Source organism: Anas platyrhynchos, chromosome 15 (assembly GCF_047663525.1).
Source record: "Anas platyrhynchos isolate ZD024472 breed Pekin duck chromosome 15, IASCAAS_PekinDuck_T2T, whole genome shotgun sequence".
Taxonomy (NCBI): Eukaryota; Metazoa; Chordata; class Aves; order Anseriformes; family Anatidae; genus Anas; species Anas platyrhynchos.
The window spans coordinates 9,092,895-9,118,884 of record NC_092601.1 but is presented as its reverse complement, the minus strand read 5'-3'; the positions used below and the strand labels follow the sequence as shown (position 1 = coordinate 9,118,884).

Below are 25,990 nucleotides of genomic sequence, written 5' to 3'. Positions count from 1 at the left end.
TTTGTGCGTTTTAGGAAGCTGAAAAACATGTCAGTTTCTGAGAGTGCACAACAAAACACAAACGCAAAAAAAAAAAAAATGTTGAACACACCGGTATGTGTGATAGGAGAATGCTAATTGAGTGAAAAATCAGAAACCAATCCCTACCAGAAAATTTTTGTCATTTTTGATTTTGAGAGGACTGCCTCGTGGCTCGTGTTGCTTGTTTATTTTCTGGGATCATACCTAGGGATCTGCCATGCTTGGGTCCAGGGCTCTGGCTATCCTCACCTTCCAGGGAAGAAACAGGCTTTGCATTTACCTGCAGGACTATTCTTGTTCAGTCTCTGCATATGCTAACCCCCTTCTTTTTGCACTGTCACCCAGCACTCCCAGACCCCATTACATCCCACATGCTGGGGCATTTCTGGCCAGAAGCTTCCTATCACCAGCCACCCCTGGGTAAGGCACGATCCCCTCAGGCCTTTCTCAAGAGGCTCCATGTTGTTTCACCCATTTCAGTCCGCGCAGTGCCACCTCTTGGCGAGTTGCCTTTTTCCTCTTTGCTGCAGAATTGCTCGGCTACACAGAGAAGGACACAGCTGCAGTTTGGACAACTGCTCGAGCTGTTTGTTAAGGCAAGAGCCGCTCATGGAGCATCCACACTGCTCCATCCCTCACCCCACAGCCGTGCGGTCTTTTTGAGGAGGTGCTCAGATAAATGCGTGCCAATCGGTCCCTGTGCGAGCAGAGGAGGCCTGTGGCACCACCGAGCTGGCTTCGAGGGTCACTTCGAGGGCTGAGGCCTTTTCCCAGCCTTTTTCCCCAGCTGTTGCTGTGCCGCAGAACCGGAGGTCTCCAAAGCAGGAGCCTCCCCCGGGCTGCATCGTGCCCAGGGCGTTCGGCTGCGCTCCTCTGGGCTTCTTCTGCCCAGAGCAAGCAGGAGGGGAAAAAAAAAGGAGAGAGGGAGGCAATTCCACACTGCGCTCCCACCTCGGGCTGCTCAGGTGCCGAACAAAGCAGCGGCTCGGGGCTGTGCCGGGGTCTCCACAGGGCCCCCGCGATCCCCGGGGCCGCCTCCCCGGGCCGGGCGAGCCCCGGCAGCCCCCGAGCCCCGCCGGGCCGGGCACCGGCACCCCGAGAGGAGGCCCCGGGGAGGCTGCGGGGGCTCGGGGCCGGGCCGGGGCCGCTCCTCCCCCGCGGCCGGGCCCCGCAGTACCGGGCGGGGGCGCGGGGGGCGCGGCTGAGCCGCTCTCTCCCCGGCGCTGCGAGGCAGCGGCGCAGGCGGAGCGGAGCGGTGCGGGGCTGGCTGCTCGCCGTGTCGCCGCCAGAGCCAGCGGCCGCGGCCATGGGCGTCCCGGGCCGCCCGCTTTGTGCCGCCGCCGCCTCCGCTTCCTCGGCCCGGGCGCCGCCGCCTCCTCCCCCCGCCGCTCCGGGCCGCTGCCGAAGCCGCCGCTGCCGCTGCTGAAGCCGCATGGGCCGGGCCCCGCGCCGCCGCCGCTGCCGCCGCCGCCGCACCGTGCGGGTGAGTGAGCGGGCGGGGAGGCGGCCCCGAGCCCAGGCCCTGCGCCGAGGCCGCGCCGGAGGCCGCCGCCGCCGTGCGGGCGGAGCGGGGCCGCGCCGGGAGCCGCCGAGCCGGGGCTAGGCCGCCCTCAGAGCGGGGGGCGGGCGCCCGGGGCGGCCCTTGCCGGGCCGGGCCGGGCCGCGGGGGCGGTGGGTCCGGTGGGGGCGCTTCTCGCCTCCCTCCCTTCTCCTCCTTTCCTCGGCTCTCGCCCCCCCGGTGCTGCTGGGGGCCGTGACAGCGCCCGGGCTGCGAGCGGCTTCCCGGGGAGCCCTGGGCGGCGTGCGGGGCAACTCGCAGCGGGCCGGGAGGCGGCGGCGGCTCCGGGAGGTCGCCACGAGCTGAGGGGGGGGACCCGAGCCCAGCCCAGCCGAGCCGCGGAGCTGCCCGGGACCGGCGGCTCGGGGCCACGCTGGGGCAGCCCCGGGGGGCTCCGGTGCCCGCTGTGGTGGGCGCAGGTTGGGCACGAGGCCTCCGGGCCTCGCGGCTCCCCTCGCCCCTTGCCGGGGGTGCTCGCGGCTCGCAGGTCGGTGGGGAGGGAGGACCTGGAGCCTCGGCGGTGGCTTTGGGTTGAGAGGAACAGAGGGAGGAAAAAAAAAAAATAAAGGCAGAGCATCCAAAAGATGTGTTCATCTGGGCGCGGCGAGCGCGGGGAGGCGGGCTGCGATGGGGTGCGTGTTCCCTGCGCTGTTTTCGTGTGCGGTGGAGTTCATCCAGCACAAGGAGCGGTTTGGCAGGCGGCTGGGGCTGCAGGGGTTGCAGGGCCTTGGGGCGGGTGGTGCTCTGTGAAACAAGACTTTGGCTACTTTCAGGAACAGAGCGGCTCCGTCGGGATGGGCCTTCAGAGAGCACCTGGTGCAGCTGGTCTGAAACGCCTCTCACCTTGTCTGGGGGTGAAGGCAGCAGCCCGGGGTCTGTCCTTCTCCCCCCACGCCTCCCATCCTCCATGTTGCCTCACAGCCCTGTTCTTAAAACGCTGTGTGCGAGCCGATTGCCGTCTTCGGGTGATTCTCTCCTCCTTTGATGACCTGAAATTTTCCCAGGCTCACAGCGTGCAGTGCTGTTAGCTTAAATGAACCTTTGCTAAATGGCCTCTGTCTATGAAAAACGGTGCCAGACCTGAAGTCCTGTACTGACATGCCCATTGGAAGCAAGAATGTTGTTCGCATGCCCAAAATATTGGGGTCAGTGATGCGTTTGGATTCCCCTGGAGCGAGATGAGGCGATGCAGTGCGTTTCTCCAACGCAGAGAGGAATGTCGCGGTGGTATGCCACTGGGGTGTACAAAAGCCACCTGTGTTTGGTTAAGGTGTGATCTCAGCTTTGGTACATACTGGGTGTTCTTTCAGGATATTTTTTCCCAAGCCTTAATGTAAAATCCTCTTTAGGGATGAGAATTTCCTAGGCTGGTATCCAGGTAAAAACACACTGCCTTGATGTGCCCTGGGACACGTGCTGTCCAGGTGGGCTTTGCAGAGAAGTTGATCCCAGTGCAGAAGCTGCCGTGTGCCTGTCCTGTGGGCTGTTACCGCTTGGCACCTGAGTGTAAATCTCTTGGACCCAGTGAATGCCAGATCCCAGGTCCTGAAGAAACACCTATAATGTGAAACTGGTGGCTGTTACTGTAGCACCAGTGCTATCAGTTGGGGCAGATGCTAGATACAGTTTTGGAATATTCTGTCATTTTTGGAGGAAGGAAGAGGGTACCTGTTTCATCCTGATCCCTGAAATTGCTGAGAGCTTTGTCATTGATTCTGATGAGAAGGGGGATTCGGTACAGTAATCATGCAGAGCAGTATCAGCGCCTTGTAATCTTAGAGTGTTTGTTTGCAGTGCTTAACATATTTCTTTCTCATCTGTTTCAGCAGAACAAACTCGTTCACAGTGGAACTACAGATATCGGTGATCTGAGGTCTCAGCTCTTCCCCCTTTGTTCCTGTGTGAGCAAACGCCAGAAAAATGAATATCCAGGGGAAAGGCTTCCCTCTGGACCTTGGAGGAAGCTTCACTGAAGATGCTCCAAGGCCGCCGGTTCCTGGTGAGGAGGGTGAACTCGTGTCCACAGATCCAAGGCCAGTTAGCCACGGTTTTTACTCTAGCAAAAGTGATGTTGTTAGAAATGAGACGTCCACCGCAACGCCGAGGCGCTCTGATTTGGATTTGGGATATGAGCCCGAGGGGAGTGCTTCGCCAACTCCACCCTACCTGAAGTGGGCTGAGTCGCTGCACTCCTTGCTCGATGATCAAGATGGTATCAACCTCTTCAGGACTTTCCTGAAACAGGAGGACTGTGCGGATCTGCTGGACTTCTGGTTTGCCTGCAGTGGCTTCAGGAAGCTGGAGCCGTGCGTGTCCAATGAGGAAAAAAGACTCAAACTGGCAAAAGCCATTTACAAAAAATACATTCTCGACAACAATGGCATTGTGTCCCGGCAGATCAAACCAGCCACAAAAAGTTTCATTAAAGACTGTGTCGTGAAACTACAGATTGACCCTGACATGTTTGACCAGGCCCAAACTGAGATTCAGTGCATGATAGAAGACAATACCTACCCTTTGTTCCTTAAGTCGGATATTTATTTGGAATACACAAGGACAGGTGGGGAAAGTCCCAAAATTTACAGCGATCCGAGCTCAGGGTCTGGGACAGGTAAGGGGCTACCTGGTTATCTGCCTACTCTGAATGAGGATGAGGAGTGGAAATGTGACCAAGACGCCGAGCCTGAGGCCAGCAGGGACTCTGCCCCCTCGAGCAGGCTCACCCAGAAGCTGCTTTTGGAGACGGCCACCCAACGTGCCAGCTCGACACGGCGGTACAGCGAGGGGAGGGAGTTCAGGTACGTGCTCTGTGCTGCCTCCGGGCTGCCCTGAGGGAGCTGCTGTGAGTTTGGAGGCGCTGAGAAAGGGAGGATGAGGACGTTTGTTTGGGAGTGCTTGAGGCTGGCTGAGCATCAGCACGGTATGGGATGGCATCACATGGATGTTACGCTGGAATGCAGCTGTATTTGAATGCAATGCGAGTTATTTTAAGGGTGTCTTGGGTCGTGTCTGTCCAATCTCCCTGAATCACCTCTGCAGCACGTTTCTCGCTGCAAGAAAGTGCTCCTGAGCGTGGTCTGGGTGTAGGTGGGAGCTGTGGGCAGTCCCTGTGCACGCTGAGGGAGCCGAGGGAGCTGCAGTTTCAGGTTGGCTGTTAGCCTGCAGCGGCACAAGGTCGGCAATCAGTTGCAGGAGTGCAGACAAGTGAAGCTCGTGGTAAAACTTCTTGTAAATATACAAGGAAATTGTGATGAGCCACAACAAGAGGCTGCAGGAAGCTTGCAGGAAATAACCTAGTGTTTGTAACATTTCTGTGGGTCAAATGGGGTCTGTAATGCTCCCTGAGAACGGTACAGTTTTGCACATGAGATCTCTGATAGCAAATTCTAGCAGCATCGAAGTAGGGGTTGCCAAATCCAGTTAAAATCGTTCCATGTTGCAGCTTTTCCCCTCTTATAATTGCTTTTTCCCCTCCAAATAATTGCTTTTTTGTTTTGTTTTGTTTTTCTGGAGGAGTTGCACAGTTCTGCAGTCTGTGTTTTTTTGCTGGGTCCCCCACCCACTTCCAGCCAACACGGATTTTGAAACTTGCTGAGAGCTCAGTAAAAATTCCAGACAATTAACTTAGCGGGGAGTTCTCTGGGATCAATAAGTGTGTGTGTGTGTCTAACCCTTGCTGAATCAACAGAACGCAGCTAGAACACATTCCTACTTTTTTTTTTAAATAAAATCTCCTTGTTCTAAGACCTGCTTAGGCTAAAATCTGTCACTTTGTGAAGATTACGAAATGAAGGAGCTGAAGTGTCCTCTTCAAAGCCGCCTGTCTTATGAAAAGCATTTCTGTGTTTAATCTCCCTCAGCCATCCCTTTAGGCTGGCAGCTGGAAATGCATCCCGCCCTGTGCAAGGTCTCAGCGCGTTTCAGATGGTGAAATGTTTTCATTTTGATTCCTGTTTTCTTACAGATTTTGAGGAGGGGATGTTGCATGTGAAACTCCGGAAAAAAAAATGGGAATTCATGTGAACTCCTGCTGTTTTAATCAGGAGTCTGAAAAACAAAATCCCAGGGTCCTGGGACTTTCCTGGGGAGTTAATAAAAACCCTGAATGTTTGTTAAAGTGGGTTTTCAACAAGCGATTGGGTACTTACCCTAAGTGAAGGATTAGAAAAGCCCACGATTTAAGTATCTTTTTATGTAGGCGATAATGGCCTTAAGATTGAAAATAACTGACTTGAGGTGTGTTTAGTTTGCGTTCTAGAGCAGGTAGCAAAAACCTACCTGGAATACTGGACTGCTCAGGTCAAACTTCAGGAAGAAAACGCAGTTTGCCCATTACCTGAGTATATCTATACCAGATTTTAAAATGGTTAACAAATGTGGTATGGAATAGAAGTATTTTGGAGTGGAGTTCCTCAGTCTTGGGCATTTTCGTACCAGATTGAACAACGTGAAATAAACCTTTACCTAGGGGATGGAGGTCAGAAAAAATATATTGCTATTAATTTGTTGTGTCCAACAGCCTGTCATTGTGGCTACAGACACTCCGTTGACCTGTTGGGTAAGGGAGGCATGGAGGTGTTTACTGTTCTCACCAGAGCAGGAGTCATTTCTGAGCCTGGAGTCAGTACCTGAAAATAAGTGATTGGTTTTTTTAAATGTTGGTAAGTCAGCTGCAGAAGTGTCCAGAGCGTCACCGTGCAAGGTGCTGCTGAACGGTGTAGTTGATGCATTTTTTTTTTTCTAAAATTCTGCTGAGATACTAATTTAGGAGTTGATTGTTCATCTTTGTGCTAGACCCTGTGGTTGAAATAACTTGCTTCCTGAATGTTGTATAGAAATAGCTGCCTCAAACAGACTTTTTTAACCAGGAGCGTCTTTATCCTGCGAGCGTTTTTATTTACTTTATTGTGTGAGTAAGTGCGTTGGAAGCTGGTGGAGCTGCTTGCAGCAAGAAGCGATAGCTGCACAGACCATTTGAAAGGCAGCGTCCCAATTTATTTTGAGAATTTCCACAGTTTTTGTGCATGTGTGTGGAAGAATTTCTCATTTCTGTTCTTGAGGGAATGTTGAAATAAGCTGTTTCACATTATATCTGAAGGCCTATTTAATCTTCCCAAGATTTAACTTCTCTTCCTCGGCTTCCACAGAAACTAAATAAAGAGGAATCTGACCAAATGCAATAGAAGCGTTTCTCTGTTAGCAAATGAGCATCTTGAAACAGCTCCAAACTTTTTGCAGCAGAAAGTTTATAAATCTTAAGGCGGTGCTTGTGTGCTCGTGCGAGTGAAAGCTGCTCAAAGTGCAGGCGACAGCGCGCTGCCGGCGTTGGGTGTTTGGAAGGTGTGCGAGCGTGCATGTCTGGGAGAATATCCCGAAGCGAAAAGCATCACTGTTACCCACTGTGTTTTTGTACGCGTAGGAAAAGGCCAATAGTCATTATAGTTAGGCTCCTGCAAATTAATTGGACATTGGTTATGGATCAGTGAACTTCAAAGAGGGTAACCCCCGAAGATCTTGGGCATTAACTCACAGCTTCCGAAACCAACACTAACATGGTTGTGAGCGCGGCTAAATCTTTCATTAACCTTCTTCTGACACACTGGGACTGGGTTTTTCAGATACGAGGAGCAAAAATTAAACCCATGCCTCAAAACTGCCCTGCAGGCTGGTTTTCAAGCACTCCAGTGAAATATACACGGCCTAAAAATCTGGGAATTTGGCACATGGTGGCCAAACTGGCACATCACAGCTGCATCTTTTGTCTGCATGGGTTTATTCCGTCCTCTCTTTAGCTTTACATCAGAAGGGTTTCCACTCCTGCTTCCAAAACCTGCACTCCCAAAGCTCTGCAGGGAGCAGTGCTCGCAGAGGTTGCCTTTGCTTTCTTTTCACAGTGTTACGTGTCAGCAGCTCTGCCTTCTTTGGACAGCCAGGCTGCAGATTTGGGTTGGTTCTGCGCCTTGTTTTGGTTCTTCCGACAGAACTGTCTCTGTGACAGCCTGTGCTTCGTAACGGGGCACACAGGGAGCGAGTAGAGAAGCAGCTGAGGGAGGCTCTAGCGGGATCCGACAGCCTCTAGCCTGAGACTTGCCTTAACCCTGGTGAGTAATGTGGGGCTGTGCGAGAGCAGCAGCGGAGCCTGATTCAGGGGAGGTGTGGGAGCCCTGCTGCTTAGGGTGCAAAACAGGCCGACGGTCATGAGTTTGGCCTGCCTCGGGAGGAAGCTGAAATTTAGCTGGCAGACCTGATTTTGAGGTTCGCTGCTTCATTCGTAATTAAACATTAAATTGCACTCTTCTGACTCAAAAGGAATTGGTGCTAATTGTGCCGAGCGAGTGGAAGACTGGAGGTGCAAAAGTCTGTGTCCAGGCGAGTTCAGGTGAACGTTAGCGCCCTGCTGGCGCTGCTTTTAATGGCAGAAGCAGCACACGTGCCTCTGAGCGAGGCTACTGCAGCGCCAGGAGAGGCCATTTGCTTGGAAAAAGCTGATGGCAAAGACTACACCTATATAGGATGGCAGAAAGAAGAGTTTGGGGTTGGCTGAATAAAGCTGTGAGTGTGACAGCGCGGAGCCTGGGCCCTTTCTGTGCCAGGGCACAAGACAAGCCTGGGAAACATTGATAGGAGTGTCTGGTTTTTAACATATTTAAGTTTCAGTGGCTTAAGACAAGCCTACCAGGGAAGCCACCTCTTTTCTTCTACACCTCTTCTCTTCGGGACCCGGAGCTGCGGGTGCGTGGCTGCATCCTTGGGGCACTGGTGCTCCTTCGGTTGTGCTGGGTCTGTGGGAGTCGAGGGCTGATGCCAGGAGCAGTATTTGCATGCCACTTCAAATAATTTTAACGTTAAGTTGAATGTTTAAATATTTTACGTTAACATTTCCTCAACTTTCTTTTATTTATTTTTTTCCAGTTTTGACCCTGCCTTTCTGGCAATAATTTGGTGCAACCTGAAATCCTAGCTAGTGTCTTGGTTTGGATTAAAACTGCTGGGCCCACAACACAACTTGTAATTGTTACAGCCCACAGCAATGTGCAGAGCAGTGGCTGTTTCCAAATGAAAAAGCAAACAAGTCATAGAAAGAAAAGTTTTGGTTCTGCATCGTTCTTGAGAGAAGTTACTGATTCTACCAGGGCTGGCAGGGTCTGATGCTAATGGCAGTGAGCGGTGATTTTGTGACTGAGAGAGCTGGAAGATACACGAGACAGAGATGGATTGTGTTTTTGCACAGAAGTTACGCCAGCTTTTTTAAAGACATTGTTAAGCTGATGAAATTTCGGCATGGAAATGCTTACATTAACAGTGTAAAGTATTTGTACTGGCGTTTGCCAAGTTTTAAAATGGATTTTATTTGAAGAAGAATACCTTTTGTGCCCATAGCTTCGCCTCTACACAAATCAAGATGAAGAAGTGGTGCATTTGTTGTTTGGCTATGGATCAGTAGTTGGCTTCTTTGCAAGGACAGTTTAGCTTTTAGCACTCTTTTATTAAATTAATAGCACTTTCACCCCTCCTCCAGCTACCTTATTTTCTGCTTGAGTTTTATTTGGGTTAGAAATCTTTTCTTTTAAAAGGCTGAAGTCATCGTGGTCATACTGAACCACTTTGGGACTGGTGTGGTTATCCTGGTGTTCACGGATGGCCACCATCAAATAGTTCAGGGCTACATCAGTGGAGGATCAAGGGGAGCTACCCCCCGTCCTTCTGGTGCTGGTGAGGCCATACAGCGTATACTAGGTCCAGTGTTGGATCCCACAGATCAAGATGGGTTTTGAGAAACAAGAGAGGAACCAGCAAGAGAGCTCCTGAGGTACCAGTGGTGTAGAGCCAACAAGGAGGGCTGAAGAGAGCTGCCTAGGTGTGAGTAGTCTGGGTTGATTTAACAGCAGTTTACAGTGGTTATAAGTATCATGGAGCCAAATTCTCCCTGGTAGTTGGAAATGATAGAAGCAGTAGCAGGCATGGATTGCAGCCGGGGAGGTTCAGGTTGGACATCAGGAACAAAAACCTTCACGAGGAGCATGGCAAAGCTCAGAAACAGGCTGCCAGAGAGGGGGGATCTCCAACCTTTTAGGGTTTCACAGCTTGGTTAGACAGCACAAGGCCCACCTGGTCTAGCTCTGATGATGGTTGTCCACTGAGCCGAAGGCCTCCGGAGCCCCTGCTACCCAACTCTGAGATCAGAAATCACAAGAGACTGTAGGCAGCAAACTTCTATAAGCAGTTTAATTCTTTTGAAGATTTTTTTTTCCTCTTTTCATGTGTACTTACAATGAGGACACAAATCATGAAGTGCTGTAGTTTGAGGATGAGGTTGGAACTCAGGCTGGTTCAAGCTCTGCTCCGTCCAGAAGGAATTGGGTACGAAAAAGCTGAATGAGAAATGAATCAATCCCAGAAACTGAGAAGTGTGCCCAGGAGGTGGGCCACGTGGGGCACCTTGGTTTTGATCTGCAGTTCAACTTTAACTTGGCTTTATGTTTTAAGAGTTCCTTTGTTGTCTCCATAATGGACTAATCCCTTGAATAATTAGTTACTATTGGACATTTTAAAAATGACTGCCTCTTGGATCTGTTCTCTGTAATAGTCCTGGATTTATAGTCCTTTCTTTAATAATCCTGGATTTATTAACAATCAGAACAGACTGTGAAATCCTGTTAGGCCAGGCTTGCTTGGTGGGAAAAGGACTGCAGAAGAGGTGGGAGTGCTGAGGGGCACACACTGGCCTCAGGGTAGGGTAGGGCTATGGGCATCCCCACGGATGTCCAAAATCCCGGGGCTGGCTCGCTGTGTGCAGGATGGAAAGTCAATTGTGTGGGGCCGCTGGAGCTGCGGCGTCCCCTCGTTGTGCTGTGGAGCTGGAAGATGGAAATACCACATTCCTGCTGATGCTCCATCCACTGCCATCCCTGGGTGTGCAGCACCAGCCCGCCCTGGGAGCTATTTGCAGCAGCAATATTCTTGCTGGCATTTAACCTTTTGTTTCCGCAGTTTTGCTTCGGTTCCTGTCCAGCTGAGCGCACCTTGCCAAGAGCCAAGCAAGGAGCACTCCGCTCCCTGCCTGCTGCCTTCAGCAGCTGCCTGCTGGAGCACGCTGCCGGCACGTCCACCCCTGCGTTTGGCACTTCAGAAAGTGCTCCCAGGGGTTATGGCCTGGTGGCTGCCCAGCACAAGGCCAGTTGTGCAGTTCCCTTGTCTTTAAAATAAAACATCAGCCTCGTTTTATTAGAATCAGCAGAGAAATCTGGTTTCGGAAGTGACTGTGTGTGTAGTGTGGAAAATTGCTGCTTGATGTCTCAGAACAGGGGTGCTCATATCCTAAATCAGTTCCTGGAAATATCATTGGATTATTAGGCTCATCCTCAAATCCATTAAGCAAATTACAGTTAATCGGCCAAGTAAAAGAAGAAAGATCTTTTGCAAGGCCCTGCCTTCTGAGCCTCCTGGAGAAGCTGTAGCAGTATTTTAATTTTCCATCTGTCAGTGAATGTATCCAGTCACTTCGCTTCCTCACGTGGAGGATTTGAAATTAGAAACTGAGGTTAATTATCTGCATTAAATGAAATACGTGAAGACCACAAAAGCAAAAACCTCCACGATTTGGCATGGTCCGTTAAGCTAGACAGACTGCTTCAGAAGGAGAGGGGTGATTTTTCCCTGTTTTGTTCCGATTGAAGGGTTTTAGTCACAGTAATTGAAATGATTAAAAAGTCAAATTGCTGGTGAATGTAATTCCGAGCATCTTCCTGAAAAGATGTGACACTTGGAGAGAGCCCCGGCAGCGGCAGTGCTGCGGGCTGGGAGGCGTTTGCTGGGCTGGGCCGCAGCAGTGCCCGTGTTTTGGGGCCTTTTTGGGGCTGTTTCGGGGCCGTTTCCGCGTGGGTGAGGCCGTGTGTCGGCAGTGGCTCGTTCTCAATCCCTTCCGTGACAGAGGCCTGTCATAACTCCACTGTTTATTTAGTGGCAGCAATTTAGAAGTCGGAAAACACCAGAGGAGCGCTACACTTTTGAGCTCTCAGATACAAAACGAGTCTGATGCCGTCGATCCCGGTGCCAGTAAATCGCTGAGTGCTGCCCGCTCCGCTTGGAAGTGCAGCTTCGTAGCATTGGCGTCTCCAAATGGCACCAACGTCCTGCAGACACCCTGTCCCACGGTGGGGAGCTGCTCTGGGGCGAGGGGTTTGTCGCGAGGCTCGCTGTTTTCTGCAGTGTGCGTGGGGCTTGGGCTCCGGCCACTCCAGGAGATGTTCCCAGTGCTGCTGGGGTGCTCCCGAGCAGCAGGGAGTTCCTCAGCGCCTCAGTCAGCACACGGAGGGGTCTTTCTGCTGCCTGTTTCAAGGGAAATTTGAGGATGGAGTCATGTGCAGCCAGTTTCATGGGCATTTTAAAACGTTTTAAGTTCTAGAGAAATGTAGCTGCCAAAAATACCGTATGCCTCCTGTGATCTGGTCCCTGGACTTTGTTACTGGGGACTGTGCGGGGCAAAGTGCTCCTGTAAGCTGGGGGGCTGCTGCGCTGGTTGGAGGGCAGGGCGGCCCCTTCTGGATTCCCTGCTTTTCCAGGAGCTGTGCTTGAAAATTAAATTGTAGCAGGTCACGCGCGTGTGGAAAAGCAAAGCTGTGGTCACTCACTGTCCTGGTTCTTCTCTGTTGTAAGGCAGTGAGAAATCTAAGTAGAGCCGCTGTGGTTTTAAATCAGAGTATCCAAATTCTGTAAAACCCACGTGGAGATTGGATCTTTGCTCTGAAGACTCCGGAGTAAAATTTTCTGGTAAGATCTGGAGTTGTTTGGTGCCAAGGCCCCCAAAATACAGCTCACCCTTAAAGTACCAGCTGTTAGAATATGTTCAACTTCTTTTGATCGAAAGCAGGTAGAGGCAGGAAAAAACCTCCAAGAAATATCCTGCTGAGATGGTCAGCACTGGGATCTCGTATTAGTCCCTGGGCTTAACTCCAGAGCTAATGACCAGGAGCTGCTGGGTTTTATTCTTCCTTCTACCCCCTATCCCCACATCTTCCCTCTCCCATCGCAGACCGAGGGAGTCTCAGACCTCTCCCTCTCTCCATTTTCTGTTTTTTTGTTGTTCTTGTCATTTGTTTGTTTGTTTCTGTGGGTATAGTACCCTGTCATTCTGTCTCATGGTGTGTTCAGATGACTGCTGGCGCTGGGGGAAGGAGAGCAGTAGGTGTGAGGGGATGGAATTGTTTGTGGGTTTTTTTCAGCAGGCCACATTTAGAGTGTCTTAGCTCTACTGGAAAACCATGCCTTTAGCATTCAACAGATTGACCCTTTTGAATCGTAAATTTTGGTCTTTTTCTTGGCTGGCAATCAGCTTTTCAGACTGGGCGAGGTTTATCTGGAAGAGTGGCTTCCTTGTTCTGCCGCTGCTCCTAGCCTGGGCCAGGCGTTGCTTTGGGAGCTGGGGCCTGCGCGTGCATTCATGTGGCATCGGTCATTTGATAGCTGAGGACCTCTCCGGGCTTTCATAGGAGAGGCACAACTCGGAGCCAGGAGCAGCAGCGTCTCAGAAGGGCTCCTGGGAACTGGCAGGTAGGATCCGAGATGAGAGGCACAGCAACCGGGTCTCCTGCTGTAGCTGCTGGCTTTGATTACCTTTATCTCGGATGTGCCTCACACAAAAAAAGGCACACGTAAAAGCCTTGGAACTGTTTGGCACCAGACATGCAAATGAACGCGGGGCCGAAGCGATTGCTGCCCTCCAGGATCCCAAAAGAGGAATCAACAAATAGAAATTATTCTATTAGCAGGAGCAAAGTTCACAGGTTAACTATCGTGTCAAATCAATGAAATACAGCCTTGATCTCCTGCACAAGGGCTTTATTGTGTATAAATAAGAGTGCCCGAGCAGAGACATCAAGATCTTGCGCTGTAACATTTGCGGCAGTGTGAAGAAAAGGAAGCTCTGTACAGGCTGCATCATGAAATGTCTCCTTCGGACATAGGCTTCGTTCCTGCTTCAAAAGATTGTCAAACGTGACCTGGGAACCTTCTTGCTCTCCTTATGGTCATACCCACACTGGGTTTCCACAGGGCATGTTTTTTTTGTGTTGTTTTTTGTTTTTTTTTTAATAAAAACTTAAGGTCTTTTGCTAAGAAGGCTTGTCTTTGTACTTTTAATTCAGTCCATGTGACTGTCATAACATTTATTCCATAGGAAATGAAAAATGCTTCTTCTTGAGCAAAGTCACTAAACAAAGCCGTTGGGAGTGCTGGCAAGCTCAGGTGTGTGCAGGGTGTCTCGTGCTGATCTGCAAGCGCTGGACCAAGACCATCGCCCTTCATTCCTCGGTTGCTTGATCCTGCTCTCTGACAGCAGAAGAAAAAGCAAAAGCTGCCTCCTTTGTTGTGGAAGTATTTACATTTAATGTGCTTTTGAACATCTGCACGTTCAGGGAGACTTTGTTTTCCTCCCTTGGGAAAAAGGACTTTGAAAAGGCTCGCTCTCCTCTTCGAGGCGCGCCGGTGCTGGGAAAAACAAAATAGATGGGCTTGAAACGAGATGGAAACAGGCAGCAAAAGATGGGTGTGCATGTGTCGCTGGAGCGCAGGATTTGTCACGTTGTAAAATAGCATTGTGGTTTTCCCCTCGAGACGTATGCAGCAAAGTATGTGACCTGGGGGCGGTGTGAGTGCTGGCCGCTGGGGGAACCAGCCCCTGGCACAGCATCCCGCTGTCCTGGCCCGTGGGGCCGGAGGAGCCTGCTGAAGCTGATCCGTGAGCTTGCCTCCTTCCGCAGAGAGGAAACTTCCCAAACGGGCATGGGAAAAAACTTTCCTTTTGTAATCCCCGAGATAACAGGTCATACAGCTTCACCCAGCGCGATTCTTGCACAATCACTTGTGGTCAGGCTGAAGTGTCTATTTTAGAAAGGCATCCAAGTGATGGGAGGTCATGCAGCATTTTTGTTATCTCTTCCTGTGGTTAGTTACTCTCACTGCTAGCAGTTTGTTCCTGAATGCTTGTTTCAGTTTTTTGCAGCTTTCGTTTCAGGCTGAAGCTTTAGGGTTTGAGGTATTTTCTGGGTTTTAGGATGGCTTCGCTCACTTAGAGACTCCGAATACCTTTGTGTGTTTGAAAAAACCTACTGGAAGGGTGTGAATGCTCTCCCTAAGTGGCAGAAGCTTTGTTATGGAAGGCCCTTTAGTTTTATTAGACTTTTCAACCCTCCAGTCGACTGTTAAACAAGCCTTAGCTTGTCATGGTTGACAAACCTTAGCTCTGGTCTCAGACCTAACCTACCAGTTTAAAAGGCAGGTAGGCTTCTTTTGTGTGCAGGTTTCTGGGTGGGGACCATCGGCTTCTAAGGGAAATTAACTCGTGGCCTCTCTTTCCCCCTCCCACCTCAAATAAATTAGGTTTTGTGTTAACTGTTCTGTCATTCCCAAACACCAAAAGGAAATGTGAGCCTGTGGTTTAGGACCTGGGCTTTCTGCTGCCTGAAGTGCTCTGCTGAGCACCGAGAGTGCAAGTAAAGAGAGATGTGTAATTGCAAAAGCAAAACAAAACAACAAACAAACAAAAGAAAACAGCTGCATGAGCAGTGTCAGCAACTGAAGATAAAATGTAGGAAGTTTTTTAGCATGATTCATCCGTAATTATTTAAAAACGAGTTGAATTTATTCTTAAGCATTGGAGAAGATTTCCTGCAAGCCTGGCGTTCGCCGTCTGTGCTGTTTATACACCTGGGTAAATGCCTGGCTCAGCAGTTTGTTGGTGTTGCGCGCTCCAGATCTAAATCCCTTCAAAGGTAAACCCAGCACACCTTTGTCTCTGCCGGGCTTTCAGCCTTTAAGGCTGAAGCCGGTGAGGTCGAACCAGTCATAGCAGTGGCTGCCACTAGGACAGGCAGGGTGCCGTGGTTCGCACCATTTTAATAACTGTTTCATGCAGATTTGCTGTCTGTGGGTTGCTTTGTGTGCTCTCTAGGATACAGCAGGCCGGCAGCTTCCTTCTGAACCAGTGCGAGGAGTGGCGGAGAGCACGGTGCTTGTCTTGGCATGGCCTTGCAGGTGCTGGTGCTACCTGCCCAGCTGGGCACAGCTTGGTCTTACTTTCAGCCCCCTGGTAAACAAGAGGCCTTTTCCAAATGCTTCTCTTCCTCTGCTTGCCAGGCAGCTGGAAAAGCGCTGCGCCGAAGTGGCTGAAAATCGTTCGGGGTGGTTGTTTTTGTGCTAACATAGCACTCTGCCCAGCTCACCGGCCCAGATAAGCAGCCGCGCAGGGCAGGGCTCCTGCTCACGTGGCCGAGGAGGGCAGCGTGCCTGAGATCACCCTAAACTGCACTGGGTGTCACCGCAGAGCAACGCCTGGTGGTTTCGTCAGGCCTGGGGTGCGTTTCTCCTCCAGCGAGAGGCACGGTGCAGCCTTTTGCTGTGCTCCAGGCCGGTGGAGCAGGGGTAGGAGAGGCAGGGTCTCCTGGGACCACCATCACAAGCTGCCTCTCTGGTCTGGACAGTGCTGGGTCAAGCTCCGCTGCTCCATCACACTTCTTGTGAGCAGATCAGAGGAAGGCAGGAACTGCGGGAGCAGCAGGGCTTGTTCCAGCCTCGTTCCTGCTAAGTCTTGCTGCCCACATCTGCAGTTGTAGTCAGGAGCTCAAGGAGGCTTTTCCAATCCTGCAGCAGTCTTGGCAGAGAAGCCAGCTGGCCCCATCTTGATATATTTTCCTTTCTTGATGCAGCGCTTCAGCTCCTGTCCAGGGGAGCCTGCTATCCCTCACAAATATCGTTGCCTTGTGTTTGGCACTCCCAGGCTGGGTGACGTGGCTTGGTGGAGCTGCAGTGGGTGAGCTGATATTCCATCAGTTGCACAGGGGAGATGTTGGCCTTGCTTTCCTGCAGGTCTTCCACGTGCTCAGAAGGGTAGATGCCTCCTACGGCTGAATTTGCCTCCCCAGAAGCAAGATGCATTTGAGAGTCAGCAGTTGCTCGGACTCAGCAAGGTTATCTGAGTTTTGGTCCCTGATGGTGATGCCCTGAGTCAGCTCTGAAAGGACTGCTCTCTTTCTCACCCCATGTTGGTTCTTCTGTGTCGAGCCATCAACCACATCGCCGGCAGTCAAGCTACAAGCAACCCTTTTTCCTTGTTAATTGCTGTCTGTGGCTTGGCACTGGTGCTGCCAGAAACCCTCCCAGGTAGCCCATCTTGGGCTGTGGACTTGGGTGTAGTGCATTGCCTCAGGTGGTATGGAGTAGGATAATCCTCTCATTTCCCAGCTTTGGAAATCATCCTGGAAGCCTGAGCTGAGGAAAGAGGGTGGGACTGAAGCCAAACCTCTTGTTCCAGATGGGACAGTAGTGGCAGGAACACCTATTGTCCACAAAGGTGTTGCCAAGCCACAGAAAGCAATTAATAGGGAGGAAAAATGTGCTTCATTTAAAACTTGAAACTTATAAGTAGTTTTCATTTTAAAATTAAATATCAAACATTGATATGCCAATTAGGTAAAATCAGGATTGTAAGAGCAAACATCTGAAATCATATGACTTGTATAGTTACCAAGTTAATAAAACCAGTGAGTTTCTCAAATGGGATTGTATTCAGTCCTGACTGTGAGCAGCATTTGGACCAGGGCGTACTCAGCACTGGGCACGGAGGACAAGTGAAGCAGTCTGTGAGTATGGTAGAGAGAGCTCTTTCTAATCATATTGTTGCCAGCACAATTGTGGTTAAAATAGTCTGAAAATAAATTTTCCACCTGTTTTAGGGTCAGCTGTAAACTGACCCTAGAACACACTGGCGTGAGGAGTGGGGGACATGGTAGGAAAGGGGGGACGTTGCCACACGGATTTGGTGGGGTCCTGTTGGCCATGTGAGCTATCAGAAGCTGTTTCAGGTCCAAGTGCCCTCTGAATCCCAGAGGAGTGCCTTGGTAGCTCTTTGCTGTTCTTGCTGCCTCCAGCTTCCCACGTGGACGACCCAGGTGTGGGTCATTTCTTGGAGAGAAGCGTGGTGAAGCTCGTCCCATTCTCTTTCAAGCATATTGTTGGCTTTCCTTGCGTTAATCCTCCCTCCTTGATCTTCCATGGGTCCTTGCGATGCAAGATCAGAAAAGGCAGTTCCAGTATCTCACCACAGTTGATGATAATTTTACTTCTCTCACCAGATCTCTTAAAATAGGCAGGCTCTCAGTGAGTACATTGGCCCTGGACACCTTACCTGATGTTGACAGCAGTCTTGGTTCATGCAGGGGTTTGGACTACTCAAGTCCTCCAGAGGTCCCTTCCAGCCAACATTTGTGTGATTTTAGTTCTTAAATAACTGCCAAGCAGATCCTTGTCTGTCGCATGCATGTCTTAAGGACTTCATCAGCTTCTGTGCAGCCCTGAGCCCTGCAGAAGTGCATCTCCTCACACAGCTGCAGTAATGGCACTGGCAGCTGGAGACAGGGAGCCATCGTTGGAAAGAGTCGTGAAATACTGTGAGAGCTCTGCTCAGAGGTAATTCCAGCAACCCACGCCACGTGAACAAGGAAAAGGAGTTCTTTTCCCCAAAAAAAAACTTGCACTGTGAAAAAAAAGTGAGAAATGAAACGGCCATGCTGTAACAATCATCTTTGCTAGATGATAGCCATGTCAGCCTCTGCTCCTCTAGGGGTCCTTTTAAATCTCCCGTCTAAAAGGTTAAGCTTTAAAAATGAGAAAGGCATGTTTTCTTTCCTTCGTGTAATGGTCTTTAATTTGTTGTTTGATCATGGTTCTTGTGCGTTGACTGCGTGGGAGCTGCTGTATTGGGTTACAAACCAAGCAGGTGACTGCTCCTTTAAAAACTTCAAGGCTTATTTCAAATGATGTAGTACTGAAATAGAGCCTATTTGCAAATAACAGCACCAGGAGCGGAATTTTTGTTGTTGTTTCGATTTGCGATTTGCGTGAGGATCCGCCCATATCTTTTTTTTGATAGCTGATGTAAAATCTCCACTGCTGGGAGTGCGTTTCTCCGTGCAGTATGGCAACCAAAGGTTAGGAATCTGGCCTCCAAAGCCAGCGGAGGTGGGAATGGGCAGCAGGCTATTTTTAGAAATCAGCAGTGATACATTCCAGGAACTCGGGCAGTATTTTTCAGAACTGAGTTTGAAGTTTTTAAGCGTAGATAGGGAATATGTCATCTGTGGAAATGACTCTAAATTACCTGCAATTTGTTGGGAGTTACCGTTTCTAAATGCTTATTGCGACTCTAGATATTTGAGGAAGCTTTTGATTATCCCGGGCTTATAAAATGCAATTGGCTACTTCTTAATTGTTGTCCTCTGTGAAGTGTAATTACCCGTAATGTAGAGCTTTTTATTTGTCAATGCCGCAAACAGGAAATCAAGAGTGTCTGATTGAGATAAGTTTGGAGACTCCACCATAACTCCTAATTACATCAGGTGACCTGTTCGTAACGAGCCCCGTCTCTTACAAAGCTCTGGAGGCCTTCAAAGAATCTAGAAACCTTACATACCGTATTTATGGCTTGTGCAGAAGACTGACTTGTTCTTCCCTAAAACGCTTACACATCAAACAGCTGCCGTCGTGGCAGGGGCCTGGTAGCTCTTCATTCTGACATAGCACATGAAGCTTGGGGAAGAGTAGGGCTGAATAGTAATTAACTGCTTAAATGCAGTTGATCAGAAGATACGCTGGAGCTTCCTGGCATTCCTAAATACTGTGGAAAAATCAGTTAATTAAAACTTGGCACCTTGGAGGAAGTTGACAGAGAGAGAGAATCGCCATTCTTACTGATGTGGGGTGGTACCTGGACGTAGGGTGGGTAGGCAGGCTAGAGCAGGCCAAACTGGGAGTTTTTGAGGCCCAAAAGTGTGTCTTAGCCTGGTCCCTACAAGGGAAGCGGGTTTTTATGCCCGGTATGCTGCTGCCCTGGGCCAAACCGGGTCGGTGTTCCTCTGGGGTCTGCCTGGAGCCTCACCTCTCCCTGGCCTTGTCCTTCTCCAGCTGAAGGAGGGTGCTGTCAGTCCTTCATGGGACATTAGAATTATTACTTAATTGAGCTTAAATGTTATTGTGGGCTTCCTTGCTGTCATTCCGTGTGGGTTTTGTTTTCTACAGCAGCAGTAACAGAAGTGTGAGGTTGGGTGCTGTCACCTCCTCATCTACACCTGAGCTGCGCTGAGGCAGGAGCAGCTCTGGGGATCTGTGGGGTGAGATGTGGTGTGGATTGACACAGCCGGGCTGGGATTCCAAGTCCCACGTAAGAGAGGCAAAAATTGGAAATTAAAAGCCCTCTCGTTCCCGTCTGAATCCCTGGGAGACACTGTGCCAAACCAGGCTGCCTCATGAATGGCTCCGCTCCCATACCTGAGGGTTTCCAGAACATTTTTTCGTGTGTGTGTGTTTCCCTTAAATGCAGTCTGTAGGTTTAAATATCGTCCTCGTTGTGTCTTCAGAGCGCGAATTAAAAGCAGGAGCCGCTTGGAGAGTCTCCCACAGAAGCATGTGGCCGAATTCTGCCGCCTGAAAAAGTTTACCTTGAGGAACCACCTCAAAACAAAACCTTAAAACAAAAACCCTCTTTTTGCTACGCTAACTCTCCACAAACATAGAATGATTTAAGCTTTATTTTTGCTGGTTTGACAGAGGACGGGTGTCGAACAGCTCTCGGGGAAGGCGGTGAGTCAGCACGCCCAACAGTGGCCGCATTGACCGATGCGAGGAGCGGCTCAAGCCTGGCTCGTCCCTGCTGCTGCTTGGCTGGGGGCTCCGTGGGGCAGGCTCCAACACCTCTTGCCAGCCTTGGGAGATCAAGCGCTTATGAGTCAGGCCGCAGAAAAGCATGATAGGGCCCAAATTATTTATTTTTTTTCACCTTGTTTTTAGTTAGAGAGCGGTGGGGGCAGGACTGGCACGCGCCGGCACGCAGAAGCTGCCTGTGTCGTTCCTCACACCTCCAGAGCTGCTCCTGGAAACTCAGCCTTGCTGCAAAGCGATGTGGCCACCAGCTTTCTCCTGTCATGATGCCCCAAGCTCTCGTTTCTCCCCTGTCTGTGTCAGCCAGGGAGGCGGAGGAGCCAGCGGGCGGGCAGGGCTGGGCGAGGAGCCGGCAGCGCAGCGTGCAGGAGCGCAGCCCTACCGACTGCTGGCTCCCACGGATTATCCTTTTCTTGCTGCTGAAGGTGAGGTGAACCACATCCTTACAGCCCCCAGCCTCCAACACGGAGATTTCTCTGCAAATCAGTCCTTAAAGACCGGGAGCATGAAGGGTGCCATATCCCATCGGTGCAGCAGCGTTTGGTGCCAGTGCCCATGTCCCGTGCCTTGTGATGGATTTCTGTGCATTAATGCCGTCCCCTGGGCTGGAGGGGGTCCCAGCGGGCACTGAAGGCCTCAGATGTGATGTTGGTTTGTTAAATGCAAGTGCCACACGCTTTGATACCTCAGGCCATTCCGCCCCAAGCTTTCTTCAGGTGCTCTGGAAACATGTGGTGTTCACCTCCCGTCTCACCAGGCACAAGAAGCCAGCCAATTTTCAGCATAACGCACAATCTCAACTATTTTATTGCTTAATTTAGGCCATAAAGTCTCTTTGATGTGTTGTGTAATGCAACGTTCATTCTGAAAAAGTGGGTGGAGTAGCTTTATGGTATTATAAAAATAAATAAAATGCCTGGCAGGATTTTGAAACCACATGGTCATTCCTCCTCTATCCACAGATAAGTTGATTGTTGAGAGAGAAATCTTGCTTAATATCTAACTTTGGGTGATTTATTTCTCCAGAGCCCTTTCATCTCCAGTGTGTATTGGGTTATCTGTGACTTCTAATCTGATTGTTTTAAGTGTGATCAAAGAAACCAAGAGAATGCACTTTATTTTCCCACTGTATGAATAGAATGTTGTTTGTACAGTGCATTACATCACCTGTTCCTGCTGTTCCTGAATTGTGCACCAAATGTTTGTGGTATAAATAGAATACATAATGGACTTGTAGGGGGTGATGAAATTTGTTCCACTTGCTGAGTAAAACAGAGTTAACTAAATGAATCCTTTCTTCACACCCAACTCTACCTTGGCACACAACAACACGGGCTGAAAATGTTTGAAATAACTTGCTTGTGCGGAATATTGAGCTGGAATTAGGCAGCATCGAGGAACTGCTTCGAAAATCTGCAGGAGATTGCAGGCAGGCAGGGAGATTCCTGTCATTGAAATTGCTGGGATTCTTTCCAGTCTATGCAAAGAAAGATTTTGGCCTTCAGTAGTAGCCGTAGTGTTGTTACAACTGCGATGGTCTCAGGGTTTGCGAGGCAGGTTCTGCACGGAGGTGATTGCTGGCATTGCACGGGCTTGCTGCTGTAGGATCCACGTGTGAAATGCAACATGTGCACCCCTATGCAGGGAGCTTTTTGGTCAGAGGGCAGAAATAACCAGTTATTGGCAGGTGAATTTGTTTGGTTTTGCACAAACCACTGCTCTGTGTAGGGCCTTTCAGCTCTCATTTCCTGGTGGAGGTCTAGAATGTGCCCCTGAAGATGGGCCTGGGAGCTGCGTGCTTCCAGTCCTAAAAATCCTGCATTCGAGGAAGGACGGGTACTGGCTGATGTGTCCTAAAACTTCACCACCCTGTAACCTCTGTATTTCGTGGAGGACAACTGTCTTTGGCAGCTTTACCACATCTCTTCCTGATAACCTCTAACATCCGCTTTGGGGGCACCGATCAGCTTTTTTCACTCCAATTATCTAATTGATTAATATATTTGACTTGGAGCATTTGTTCTCAGCCTGTGTTTGACTTGCAGTTTGTTGCTTCTCTTGCAGACCAGGCGTGTAATCTGAGGGCCTGAAGGCTTGCTTCTTGCTTGTTTTTCCAAGCTGTATCTGTTGGCCAAAAAAAAAAAACCCTCTCCTTACTGACCTTGTCTTGACACACCTACAGGTCCTCATGAATATCCCACCCTGGGTAAATAGCTGATGTTTTTATTCACAGGAGAACTGCCGTGCACCAAAGGGTCAGGTGTAATCGCTTGGGAGATAAGTGGTAGTTTTATCTCAAGCAATTAGTCCAGAGAGTTTTTCTTTTTTTTTCATTTTCTAGTTGGTTTGGAAATTCTTGTACAGCGTGTGTCAGGAAGCTGGCAGGAATACTCAACCTGCAGAAACGGCTGGAAATTTTTGCAGGCTCTGGGGTAGGTAGGGAAGTCGGGAGGGCCAAGTCGTGCGCCCATCCTGTCCCCTGCCACCCCGCTGGCTGGTGGGGAAGCAGAAAGCCACTGGCATTGCTGACATGCCATTCCAGCAGGATGAGCTTTGGGCCGCTATCTCCCTCATCAGCCTCCGGGTAGTGATAATCTGATACATTGAAAGGTTTCACCCATCCATCATTAAGCTGCCCGTGTTCTTCTCCTATCTTTAGTTGTCTGGGTTGTAGCAGCGGAGGAGAAGGAGCAGGAAGGAGGTGGGGAGATAACTGGAGCATCCCTTTGGGTGCCACTTTTGCAGTTGGCTGCATGATTTGGGGTCCAGATCAGATGCAGGACGTCTGAGCCTGCTCCTCGACACAGTTGCTGTAAACGTGATGGGGTTTTCCTATCAGAGCAAATGGAGCCACTCTGCCATTTATTTTCCTTTATAGGAAAATGGGTTTGTCTTTCTCCCTTGGAAGCTGTGCAGCATCAGCATGGGACTGACTGAATCTTTAAAAGTTTCTCTCTGGGGTGCTAACCGGTGGGAACAGCGCCGGTCCCTGGTGCTGTCCTACCCACAGCCTGCCACCGCTGGTCAGGGCGGCGATGCCGAGTTCTCTCTCTGGAGATTTGCAGGCAGCGTCATGTTGCTTGGCTCAAGGTCATGCTGCAAAGGTTGCCTGAGCTAAAACACTTCTCGTTAATTGTTTGCACGGTGGTCCTGTTTGGAAGCCTCCCCCCCCCCCCCCAGCTTGCGGAGGGGATATGTTGAGCCTTACACTGGGATGTGGGATTTTGCAGCCCTTGAGGAATGGTGCCTTCCTTAGTTATGTTTCAGCATCCCTTTGGCACGGCTTGTCCTGTCCTTCTGCAGCTGCTGCGAAGTTCCTCTGCCCGATCCTCTGTGTGAAAAGGGGACTGGACTGCAGGTTGGTGAAGTGACCGGCTGAGCTCGCTTTATGGCCATTGTGTTCCTGGCATGGCAGGTCCTGGAGGAGTCCTCTTGGACTGGATGAGGTGATAAACACAGAGCAGCACTGAAACAACTGCATCTGTGTGAAATCACCCACAGGGATATTACAGAAATCTGTGTTTCAGTTTGATACACTGCTGTTTTTTTCCCCAACTCTCTTATGCAAAAGCACTTAGCGGGTTGCTTCAAAAGCAGGCAGAGGTGTGAATTACAGCTGATGTAATTAATTTGTGTTTGTGGGCCTGGCTTCCCCCCTGCAGTCTAGGTGGTGTTTGTCTGGCTGGCAGTTAAGAAGAACAAAAGTCTAATCTTGGAGGAGATTAGGAATTCTTTGACAAAGGTTAAATCAGGGCTCTGCTGCTTTATTGTTTGTACTGGTGTCCCATGGCAAATCCATAATTCCAGCCATTATGCAGGCTGTTCCTTGTGTGACATCTAAAGCAGTGTCATCTCCGCTCACCTACCCAACTGTTGTGAAAGCAAATTCTTGAAAAATGTCATGAAATAAGACAGGGGCAACTCTAAATCCTAAAGATGCTGCAGGAACGCATTGCAAGAAGGACATTGCGAACCAGAGCCCGCTGTGTGGCTTTCCAAGTTGGTCCTTCCAAGCCCTGGGCTCACTGCGCCCATCTCCGTGCTGTCCTGTCTCTTCTGCTCATCTATTCCCATCTCTCCTGCCCATGGTAACTGAGCAGCATAAATCCTGTGCATCAGCTGGACGCTGCAAGGAGTGCTGGAAATGAAACGGGGACGGAAGCAGGCAGAGCAGCAGGCAGCCTTTGCTTTAAAGCAGGCTGCCTTGCTGAGCGCTTGGAGCGCCGAGCCCCAGCCCTGCTGGAGCAGGATTTATGTCCCAGCACACTTCCAGCCAGCGTGTTGTGGCAAGTTTCCCCAAGCAGCAGTTTCCACTTTTCCTCTTTGGTGTCTATTGTTTTGTTATTTGGGGAACTGGAATCCGTGATCAAATTTGAAACGTGGTTAGCATTAAGCTCTGACGCAACGTGTTTGTTTCCTTTCGGATTGGTCTGGATCTCAGCACATCTTCCCCTGACCAGCTCAAGGGGTCCACAGCTCTCCCATGACTCACGCCTGGGCAGCGAGGCAGCGCGTCGTGCTGCAGGACCATCCAGCTTAGCTTCAGCAGAGCTGCAGAGCGCTGGCTCGGGCTAAACCAGGCAAATAGTCACTTGATCGCGAGTGAGTTTCCAAAAAGAGGAGGAGGCTGGCTGGGTGCTGATGTTTTCGATTTAGTCATTTAATGAACAGCATCAGGAGCATGTTACATCGTCAATTATTTTGATTTTAATCTAATGTGTTAATAACGTGAGGCTCTTCAGATGAAAATACACTTCCAAGCTGCGTTAAGTATTTGTTAGCATGGTAAGTTGAAGACACATGTGAAAGGAAGGGCCATCTGATGAACTGCTATTGTTCTCTTAATTCAGCCCACCCCATTTGGGCCACTCCGCATGAATGGCTTTGTGCTTGCTAATAAAATCATGCAATGTTCCCTGCAACACATGTTCTGCGTGTCCCAGCTAGTCAGCGGCAGTAAAACCGCATTTTATAGGTTTATAATGTTACCTTCTCAATTGTGGCTTCTTTTAGAGACAGCAGCGCTTCCAGGGCTGACCCTGGCACTGTGGGCCTGAGTGCGCAGGAGTGGCTTTGAGCGCTGCCGTAACCCGGTGTTCCTGGCTTGCCTCCCTCCTTTCTCTTGGTGCTGTGAGCTCTTGCTCCCCGCATGGCTTGTCAACGAGCTTGTGTACCTCGTCACCCGAAGGGTGCTGCGTTGGCAAATTCAGCGTTGGGAGAGAAGCGTAAACGTGCTCCTTGCGCTGCATCCTCTGCCTTCTCCCCCAGATGTTTGGATGAGCGCGAGTTGCCTCCGTGGCTGGCTCGGTTGCAGGAGCTGCGTCTGCTCCATGTCCCTTCTGTCTGCTGGGCTTTTGGAGATGCAGAGAGGTGGTGGGAAGAGCTCTGCTGACACCTGAACCTGGGAGAGGTACAACCAGTCTGGTGGTTTCTTTGGGCAGTCTGCGAGAGGAAGGGATGAAAAGGGATGAAAAGCCTTCTGCTTTGGCACTGCCGTGCAGAGGGAGCTGCTCCTGCAGCTGGCTGGCAGTGATCCTCCAGGAACCCATGCCGAGAGGGGGGAATCAGTATGCACAGCAGTTGCTCCCCTTCCTTGGCACATTGTCTTTTAGGGGCTGTGGGGTGGAGGGGATTAGACCAAGTTCTCAGGGGAGGAGAATAGCCAGCAGGGGATGGCTGGTCATTTTTGTTCCTTTTGTGGCA

General features: G+C 50.3%; 1 protein-coding gene across 3 annotated transcripts in view; it reads left to right on the top strand.

Moving 5' to 3' along the window:
* Positions 1-1,228: 1,228 nt before the first annotated feature.
* The window catches only part of AXIN1 (axin 1), a 77,263-nt gene continuing 52,501 nt past the window's right edge, over positions 1,229-25,990 (top strand). The window contains exons 1-2 of one of the 3 annotated variants that reach the window (XM_038186939.2): positions 1,229-1,504; positions 3,406-4,377. In XM_038186939.2, the coding sequence (XP_038042867.1) occupies positions 3,500-4,377 (878 nt within the window). In that variant the 5' untranslated portion in view covers positions 1,229-1,504; positions 3,406-3,499. The remainder of the gene's footprint in view (positions 1,505-3,405; positions 4,378-25,990) is intronic. The other 2 variants (XM_027468898.3, XM_027468901.3) reach the window with 2 other exon arrangements.